The 10,497-nt window shown below is 39.5% G+C and overlaps 2 protein-coding genes across 4 annotated transcripts in view; one reads left to right on the top strand and one right to left on the bottom strand.

Moving 5' to 3' along the window:
• The window catches only part of UBE2E1 (ubiquitin conjugating enzyme E2E 1), a 51,991-nt gene extending 47,608 nt beyond the window's left edge, over positions 1-4,383 (top strand). The window contains exons 4-5 of the mRNA XM_006754664.2: positions 2,416-2,563; positions 3,614-4,383. Coding sequence (XP_006754727.1) covers positions 2,416-2,563; positions 3,614-3,711 — 246 coding nt within the window. The 3' untranslated portion in view covers positions 3,712-4,383. The remainder of the gene's footprint in view (positions 1-2,415; positions 2,564-3,613) is intronic.
• Positions 4,384-4,761: 378 nt separating this feature from the next.
• The window catches only part of NKIRAS1 (NFKB inhibitor interacting Ras-like 1), a 17,428-nt gene continuing 11,692 nt past the window's right edge, over positions 4,762-10,497 (bottom strand). For all 3 annotated transcript variants that reach the window (XM_006754662.2, XM_006754661.2, XM_006754663.2), the window contains exon 4: positions 4,762-6,228. In XM_006754662.2, coding sequence (XP_006754725.1) covers positions 5,986-6,228 — 243 coding nt within the window. In that variant the 3' untranslated portion in view covers positions 4,762-5,985. The remainder of the gene's footprint in view (positions 6,229-10,497) is intronic.

The following is a 10,497-nucleotide window of genomic DNA, read 5'->3' as shown; positions in this document are numbered from 1 at the left end:
CCCCCCCCTTGAGCAACATGGAGATAACCACGGATGGTACTAATACTAAGTCTACATATACAGGTGACCCTTGAGCAGTGAGGAGGTTGTTCTGACCCCCTGTGCAGTTGAAAATTCATGTGTTACTTTTCACTCTCCCAGAACTTAACTACTAATAGCATATTGCTGACTGGAACCTTTATCGATGAACAGTCAATTAAGACATATTTTGTATGTTTTATATATATTACATAATGTATTCTTACAGTAAACTAAAGAAAATGTTAAAATCATAAGGGCTAACCGGTTTGGCTTAGTGGATAGAGCGTCGGCCTACGGACTGAAAGGTCCCAGGTTCGATTCTGGTCAAGGGCATGTACCTTGGTTGCTGGCACATCCCCATTGGGAGGTGTGCAGGAGACAGCTGATCAATGTTTCTCTCTCATCAATGTTTTTAACTCTCTATCCCTCTCCCTTCCTCTCTGTAAAAAATCAATATAAATATATATATATATAAAATCATAAGGTAAGGAAAATATATTTATAGTATTTATGGGGGCGGGGATCCACATATAAGTGGACCCACACAGTTCAAACCTATAGTCAAGGGTTAACTGTACTGTTTTTTCCCCTAAACATATATATATCTATGACAAATTTATAAATTAGACATAGTAAGGGATAAAGAACTACTACTAATAAAAGAACAATATAGCCCTAACCAGTTTGGCTCAGTGGATAGAGCAGAGTTTGATTCTGGCCAAGGGCACATGCCTGGGTTGCGAGCTCAATCGCCAGTGGGGGATGTGCAGGAGGCAGCCAATCAATGATTCCCTTTCATCATTGATATTTCTATCTCTCTCTCCCGCCTCTCTGAAGTCAATAAAAATATATTTTAAAAAAGAACAATATAACACACTGTAATAAAAGTCAGGTGAATATAGCAGCAAGTAAAAAAGGGTTCCTTGGACAAGCACTACAATACCTTGACAGCTGATCTGAAAAACCCACCGATGGCTGTGGGCAGGTGGCGTGTACACCGAGGATTTACTAGACAAAGGGATGCTTCACATCCCAAGCGGGACGGTGTGAGATTTCATCACGCTACTGAGAATGGAGCATAGTTTAAAACATGAACTGTTTATTTCGGAATTCTCCCTTTAATATTTTTGGACTGCCGTTGGCAATAGGTAACTGGAGTCATGGAAAGCAAAACCACTGATAACGGGGGGACTACTGTATTTATAGTGACATAGCAATTAATCGCCTATTTTATGCTCAAAATTTCTGAACCGTTAAAAATCATGTCAAAATGTCTGTGCACTGAGTAAATACGAATCAGAATATCCTACCAAAGCCTCGGATTCTGTTCCTTGTCATCTTTTGGGGGTGCTAAAATCCGTTCCCTCTAGGCTTTAGCTTTCTCATCCAGGACAGGAGGACTGCCCAAACCATCTTCCTCCTGTGACAGTCACCAATCTGCGATTCTCATTCAGACTGCCAGAAGGAAAACCTCTTTTTGGGGATGGGGTAGACTCTTAGCAAGAAGTGACTGGATGTCTGTCAATAAAAACAAGTAGTCAGGTTATAGGTTATTTCTACTTTGGAATGATTCCAGGGTGTTACACACACAAAAATTAGACCAAACAAACGAGCCCAAGATCATGTGGCTTGTGTCTGTCTCCTCACCTGTGGCGGTACCATGAGAGTGAATTCTGTACAGGATAGCTACAGAATCTGATGTAAAGGTCAGAAAAGGCAAAAGCAAATATGTCCTAATTTTATTACAGCTTTTTGGATATGTGATCATTGTTTAATTGCCTTTATGATTCTAAAGCTTACTTTGAGGCCTTGTAGTACTAACAGCTAACACAAGAGGTCAGCAAGCAATTAGCTATTCAAACTTGGAAATGTTATGAATTACAACATTACAACTGCTAAAGATGAATTCAAGAAATGTTTAAATGACTGTGCTTTTTGTTGATGAATATTTTTAAATGAAATTGACAGTCCCTGAGATTGTACAATGAATACTTTTTTTAAAATTTCTTTATTGATTTCAGAGAGGAAGGGAGAGGGGGAGAGAGATAGAAACATCAATGATAAGAGAGAATCATTGATTGGCTGCTTCCTGCATGCCCCCCACTGGGGATTGAGCCCGCAACCCAGGCATGTGCCCCTGGCTGGAATCGAACCTGGGACCCTTTAGTCCGCAGGCCAACACTCTATCCATTGAGCCAAACCGGCTAGGGCTAATACTTTTTAATCTGAAATAGTTTCTTAACCTATCTCTTACCAGCTGTAGTTAGTGTTATTCACCTTTTTAAAAACTGTTTTTACAAGTTTTTAATTAGGGCCACTCAATTGAAAAGGTAATTTAGTAAAAAGCTTCATTGTTTGATGCTTTCTGTTTAACACTATCTTTTTTTTTTTTAGGTTACATTTCGGACAAGAATCTATCACTGTAATATTAACAGTCAAGGAGTTATCTGCTTGGACATATTGAAAGATAATTGGAGTCCAGCACTAACCATTTCTAAAGTCCTCCTTTCTATCTGCTCACTTCTTACAGACTGTAATCCTGGTAAGGTTAATAATTCTTTACCTTGTTGTAGTCTTCCTTGTCTGAAAAACACTTGTTTTCACATAAACCAAGATTTTATTTTTCTAACACCTTTCAAAGGACAAAAGTAGGTATTTTTAATCAAGAGAAATTCAGTCTAGTAGTTGAATCAATCTAGTTGAAAAATGCAGCAACTTCACCATTAATTGATGTGTTCTAGGAGCAAGGTGTTTTAAACTAAAGACATCTTTCTCCCTCGTACAGGTTGGGGCAAAAGTAGGTTTACAGTTGTGGGACTATTTATTCTACAATACAATTAATTAATAAAGAATTGTTACGTGTACTCACAACTATAAATCTACTTTTGCCCCACCCTGCATGTTTCTCTTTAAAACAAAAAATCAGAGTTCTAAGTGTTGAGCCGTCTGCGGGTTTACTGAGTGAGCACTTACCCTATACCTGGTTACTGAGGTAGTGTTCATTTTTGAAAGTGTTATTTCTTTGCTACACACATTTATTGACTACCAGACTGTGATGTTAGGGTTGGGGAAGCAAATAAACAATTAATTATTAAAGATTCTATTTAGGATTCAGAGAAACACTATACTTAAAGTCCAGATTCTTTCTGGGTAACGGTGTAGAGTTAAATAGTGTTACATTGCAACAGCCATGCGGACTACACAGTATTCATTGTCATAACTGCTGCCACTGAGTGAGTGAAAGGTCATGTGAACACAGCTGGGTGTTCATTGTAGTCTGGGGCCTTGTACATTCCAGTTTCTGTTGAATTTACCCTAACACACGACGAAAAAAATCCCTCCATTTGGGTCATGGTTGTTGGGAGAAGAATAGGATGAACGAAAGAGATAAAGCATTCTATTTTGATACGATTTTTTTGCCATATTTTGGGTAGCTTTTTAAACTACCCAAAATACGATAGAGTGGTGTTTCAAAGATGGATTTGATCACATGTACTTGGTACATTTCTTTCCAAGCTGCCAGTAATTTAATTGCTAAGACCTAAAATATTCTTTTCCTTTCTCCAAAGTAATCTACATTCTTTTCTTCCAGCCGACCCGTTGGTGGGAAGTATTGCCACTCAGTATATGACCAACAGAGCAGAACATGACAGAATGGCCAGACAGTGGACCAAGAGATACGCTACATAAATTGGGTTTTCATAATTCTTACATTATTTGTCTGTCACAGAGAGAGCTGCTTATGATTTTGAAGGGGTGGGGGAGGGTGGGAGTTGGTAAAGAGTAGGGTATTTCTATAACAGATATTATTCAGTCTTATTTCCTAAGATTTTGTTGTAACTTAAGGTATCTTGCTACAGTAGACAGAATTGGTAATAGCAACATTTAAATTGTCATTAGTTTTGCAATATAAGCTAAAATGTAGTACAGAGAAGAATAGACTTTGGGTTCGGTTGTTTATAGTCTGTAAATTTAAGCCAGCTTAATTTTGTGCAGGTTACACACATGGCCATTTCTGTGAAAGTCCTTTCAGACTGCATACTTTTTTGTTTAGAAAAATTGAAACTTGTTTTCCCTTCTTGGAAGGGAATATTGATATTTAACAGTTTTTAGAGATTGTCATCTCATCTTGAATGGACATGTGGCTTATAAGACACTTTTAGGAAATGAGTAGTTATGTATTTTATTTTATATGCTCTACTTTATTGTGAAAAGATTAGAGGTTTGAAAACCTGTAGTAAAATACCTTAAGCTGTTAACTGTAAGGCGTGGAATAGGAGTTGCTCAGTGGATTGGTTATATGTTGCAGACCACTTAAGTCTGCATTTGTTACTGTGCTAATAAACAATATTAAAACAACCACCTAACATCCCTGCATTCATTTTCTTTTAAACCAGATCTTTGCTATAAAGCAACCTAGAAGTAATTGCAAACTGAATGGATTGGTATGTAAATCTAATTTATACAACAGCCTTGCAGGATAGATTTTGAAGTGTCTTAGAAAAGGTTAGATAATTGAACCTGTCACCTTTCAAAAATGTACTCAAAGATGCATCTTTTAAAAATCATTTCCAAGTTGCAGATGCTATGGTGGCAAGTACATGAGCAGTGGGTTCTCTAACGGATAGACTAGTGCAGCCACATTAGAGGCCAATTTGACAGCACCTAAGTGTTCATATCTATTGGATGCGACAATTCTATTTGTATCTACTCCAGAGAAACTCACCCAGGTGCATGGAGTGAAGGTACATACACATTCATTAAGCATTTAAAAGGAATATGGTAACATTCCAGCATCGATCTGAGTTCAGTAGAAAAAAGCAAAGCTGCAAGATGATCTAGTATATTATCTAAAAATAATTGTAAAAGTATTTATCTTCCTATGTAAAATACATAGGGGAAAAGCTGTAGTGGGAGAGCAGATAGGGAATGACAACCTTATCTGAGCAATAATTTTAGACCAAAAAATGTATTTGTGATGAGAAATTTTAAAGAATTATGCAGTGGTAGCACTAGCCTAATCTAAAAGCATTCCATTGACGATGTTAAAACTTATTAGTTATTTTTACATTTCTTTGCTGAACAGCTTATTTCATGTTTTATGTTTAAATCAAATAGTTAATTGCTTTCACATCAAAACCACTAAGTAGCCTGTTTCCTACCTTTAAAAATAGTAACAAAATTGAAATTTGCTAAATACAGTGAGCTCTATTGCTCAGATCTTGCCAAAAATCTTCAGCGAACCTTAGCACAAACTCAGATATCCAACTTGAAGACTATCTGTAGTCCAGTATTTTTATGATACATTTTATCCACCTGACTACATGCCCATAAAACTATTCCAGGAGGTATAGTATTCCTTGTGGAAAACAGTATTTATTGTCCTTATGTGCCTAGCAGTTTTCTAAAGAAACAGTTTGAATATATTTATACCACCTACTACCTCAAGTCATGCTAAATGTGTAATTTGAACAAACTAAACCACAGGGTTTGTTCTATTTAGCAAGATCTCCTCTAGATAAAATTCAGCTTGGCACTCAAATTGTTTACGGTTTGATCCAATTTGGACACACAAAAAATGCCAATTTGTAATTCTAGGCATTAAATGACTTGCGAATTTTTTGGAAACAAAGTTATATTTGAGCTAAGAATGCATAAAGTTATACAGAACGATAGCTTTTGAAACATTAAAGGGTGAGGGACATTACTTATAGGTGTGTATATATAAATAACAAAGGTGCTAATATCAGGGACAAGTTTCAAGCAACCAGAATGCATATATATTATTTCATATCAGGCAATAATAAGCTTAGCCCAAATAATTTAATCATAGCCTTACATGCATTAAATTGCTTCCTTAGGGATTTCTACCAGACCAAAAGTAGCTACAAATGGCCTGTTTTAAATATGTTCACAGACACTTAAGGACAGTTGCTATTCAACAAACAATTGTGGCACTGATTTTTAGTTCTCAGAGCTAGAATTCCCTTTGTTTTTCCTCCCAGGCAAAGGAAAGCTGGACTTGCTCTGGGGCTGGGAAAGTTTGCTGGCCAAGAGAGTGAATGGTTCAATCAGAGTTTTCCGATCTGTAACTGTTACCTCCCACAGTCGCACCTTCTCACTTTTGGCCCATTGCTGTGCCACTTCAGCATCCACTTGTCTCTGCTCTGAAAGGTCCAGCTTGTTTCCTAATACGACGATTGCTACCTGAGAGAAAAAGTAATACAGAGATCACACTTTGGCCCTAGCCGGCTTGGCTCAGTGGATAGAACGTCAGCCTGCGGACTGAAAGGTCCCAGGTTCGATTCCGGCCGAGGGCGCATGCCTGGGTTGTGGGCTCATTCCCCAGTAGGGGGTGTGCAGGAGGCAGCCAATCAATGATTCTCTCTCATCGTTGATGTTTCTATCTCTCTCTCCTCCCTTCCTCTCTGAAATCAATAAAGAAATATATTTTTTTTAAAAAAAGATCACACTTTGCCAACATCATCAGTTCCTAGGCAAAATGGAGAAATAAAAGAAAATTGTCCCATTTAACAATCTGTTACAACAAAACTGATTCTCAGAGGTAACCTGAATGACAACACAGTGGGACACAAACCTGACTCCTGTAATGCGTTTCTGTTAAAAACACAGAGGTTCATAGCTAAGATGTGTAAACAGCCCACCGTGCCCGTCAGCAGATGAGTGGATAAAAAAGCTGTGGTATAGTTACACAATGGATTACTATGCGGCAGTTAAAAAGAAGGCTCTTTACCCTTTAAGACAGCATGGAGGGACCTGGAGAGTATTGTGCTGAGTGAAATAAGCCAGTCAGAGAAATAAGTATCATGATCTCACTTGTGTGGAATCAAACAAAATAGATCCTGAGACATATAACCAGGAACAGACTGACAAATTTCAGAGGGAAGGTGGGGGATGGGGGGTAGGAGTGGGGTGATTAACCAGGGAACATGTATGCATGACCCATGGACACAGACAACAAAGTGGTGAATGCCTGGGAGGGGCAGGTATGAAATGGAGGGGGTCAATGGGAAAAATCAAAGGGGACATCTGTAATACTTTCAACAACACAGATGAATTTTGAAGATGCAGATGTTCTATAGGCTGTTATGAAACATTTTAAATTAGCAACAGGTGAAGTTAACTCAGAATGGAAGCCAGACTTGGGGAAATTCATATCTAGGATGCAGATAAAGGTGTGACTGAAATATGCCTCCATTTCAGTTCCACTATCTACTGTGTGCTGTCTCCCTAAGCGTATTTCAAAATACACCAGAGGACTCCCAGAGCTGTGAGTTCCACACCCCTAGAAACTAAGTTCTGTGAGCATAGGAATTTTTGTTCTGTTCACACTAATCCTAATCATAGAAAGTTACCCGGTGCAATCACTAAGTATTTGTTGAACATATGGGCCAATAAGAATATTTTACAATAAATGTAAGGCATCTGTTTACAAATGCTTACTATACACCAGGCACCTGTTTTCAGGTGATTAAAAACCATCAGTCACAAGGTCCCCAGGGAGGGAAAGGGAAGGACAAACAACAACCAGATTTTCAGATACTGACTGTAAAGCCAATAAAACAATGTGAAAGTGGAGGAAGTGCACCAAGAGCTGTCATAGAATGCTCCTCTGGGGACAGCTTTGAACTAGGACCTTTGAGCCACTGCTGCGCTCCCGCCTCTAAGGCCATGCCTTCCTGAAAGGATGGAGGAGCACGCACGCCCTGGAGCTCTGGGTTTCCTGGCAAGTCTCTCCCATTTCTTAGCAGGAACTCTCACTTCAAGCCCTCCTATCATCATCACCTAGATTGTCATCTTCACATACATCCCCTAGGCCTGTGGTCGGCAAACTGCGGCTCTTTGGCCCCTTGGGTGTGGCTCTTCCTAAGCCTTAGGAGTACCCTAATTAAGTTAATAACAATGTACCTACCTATGTAGTTTAAGTTTAAAAAATGTGGCTCTCAAAAGAAATTTCAGCCGTCGTACAGTTGATACTTGGCTCTGTTGACGAATGAGTTTGCCGACCACTGCCCTAGGCTGACCTCCATCTCTCTTTCCTCCCCAATTGTACAAACTGTTCCACTTTGCCCCAGACTTCCTCCAACAGTGTCCCTCCCTAAAAGCCCTAAATCTCTGGAGGCTGGTGCTGCTATTCTCTGCTACTACCTGCTTCCCACCCCTATTTTGTTGCTGTTCATTACAGACCTGGCTTGTGGTCACCCCACACTACTTTTGTCATAATTCCTAGTGACTTCACTAGCCATGTGGGTGACCTGTCCAATAACCTTGTCTCCAAAGATCTTAATCATTCTCCTAACCTCAGCCATTCACAACCATGAACACATCCTATGTCTTACCATTATAACTGCTCCCCTCTATGAACTCAATTCCGGGAATCCCACTCTGACCTCTACCTTCCTAACACCCGACCACAGTTCTAAACACCACAAGCACCTACCATCCACTGGTTCTACCGTAATCACTGTCCAACCCCTCTCATCTCAGTTTTTCACCCAGCTTCGGTTATTTTAATTTACTCCATTGCTGTCATTATCCCATTGTGTTCACCTGGTAAACCCACTACTGTGGTTACATTTAACTCTTAACTGGACTCTGCCTACATCACTTACTGAACATGTGTAGAAAAAACCAAATTCATAACCACTGACCTCAGGTGAGGTGGTGGTTTCCAGCAACTATATTACATTTACTCTGTAACTAAGACAACATCTACCTTGTCCTTTTCCCCAGCCTCCAACATCTCTTCCGTCACCCACCTTACTCAGAGTCCATATTACTTCAGTAAGAAAATACAAGCACTGAGAAGAGACCTTTCACATGTTTCCACCACACAGCTAAGCTACCATCTTCCAAGCCCATGCACCCATCCTCCCTGACCTGGACAAGGATGTCACTCCTGTATCATCCTCTCTTCTGTATCATCCATTTTCTTTCTATTGAATCATTCCCATCAGCACACAGTATGTCTCACCTAAATAAAAACAAGACTCTACAAATCCTTCTCCAGCTCCTCTCTGTTCCTTTATAAAACAATATGTTCACCCTTTGATGCAAAACTAGCAAAGAGCTATGTTTGTTGTGTTCAGTTCTCTTACATCCAGTCCAATCAGACTTTATCTCACTGTTTTACTGCAACAGTTAAGACCTCCAGGTTACTGAAGGCTGGCCATTTCTTTATCCCCCCCCCCTTTTTTTAACCTATCTGCAGCATTTGACATAGTTTGATTACTCCTTTTATTTTTTTTTATTTTTTGTTTAAAGTATTACAAATAGTAGTACATATGTCTCCTTTTTTTCCCCCAGTGTGATTACTCCTTACTTTCTAAAGTGCCCTACCTCTTCCTTGCCTTCTGGGACACCCTTATGTCTTGGATTTCCTCCGACCTCACTGGCCACTTAGATTCCGTTGCTGGTTTCTCTCGAATTCTCCAATGGGGTCAATGTCCAAGTGCTCCAGGGCTGTAGCACTTTAGCTAAGCTCCTTGCTATTCACCTTGTCCCTGTCTGTTGACAACAGCCAAAGTGATCATTTTAAAACAAGCCCAAAGATGCGCAACCTCATTCATATTAAGGGAAATGAAACTACTAAATTACCATTCTCACCCAGAAGATTCACAAAACCCAATAGTTTAATCACACATGGTTGTCCAGGATGGAGAAATTGGCTTTTTCATACCATTCCTATGGAAGGCATTATATTTACTCTTTGACTCAGGAACCCCTGCTGCTTGATCTTCAGTTATACGCTAAAATGTACAAAATAGTAAATGCAAATGATTATTCATTGTAGGAAGTCCTAGCCAGAGCAATCAGGCAAGAAAAATAAATAAAAGGCATCCAAATTGGGGGGAAAGTAAAACTCACTGCCCTGGCCAGTTTGGCTCAGTGATTAGAGTGTTGGCCCACAGACTGAAGTACTGTGGGTTCAATTCCCTGGTCAAGGGCATGTACTTCAGTTGCTGGTTTGATCCTTGGCCCCAGTTGGAGTCAGTGGGGGAAGCAATCAGTTGATGTGTCTCTCACATCAAAGTTTCTTTCCTTCCCTTTCACTCTCTCTAAAAATCAATGGGGAAAAGAAAAAGTAAAACTCACTATTTGTGAGTGACATTATTTTATATATAGAAAACTCTAAAGACCACCAACAACTATTAGAAATAAACAATAAAGTTGGAGGATAAAAATCAATATACAAAAATATGAAAATATTTTTATTAATTTCAGAGAGGAAGGGAGAGAGAAAAACATCAATGATGAGAGAGAATCATTGATCGGCTGCCTCCTGCACGCTCCTCCCCCCCCACCCCCCCAGCCAACTGGGGAATCAAGCCCGAAACCTGGGCATATACGTATATGCCCTTGACCAGAATCACCCAGGACTCTTAAGTCCACCGGCCTGCACTTTATCCACTGAGCCAAAGAGGCAAGGAAACAACAAACTATTTAAAAGAGCAC

This window comes from Myotis davidii, unplaced genomic scaffold (genome assembly GCF_000327345.1).
Source record: "Myotis davidii unplaced genomic scaffold, ASM32734v1 scaffold192, whole genome shotgun sequence".
Classification (NCBI taxonomy): Eukaryota; Metazoa; Chordata; class Mammalia; order Chiroptera; family Vespertilionidae; genus Myotis; species Myotis davidii.
This window is presented reverse-complemented; position numbering and strand designations above follow the sequence as displayed.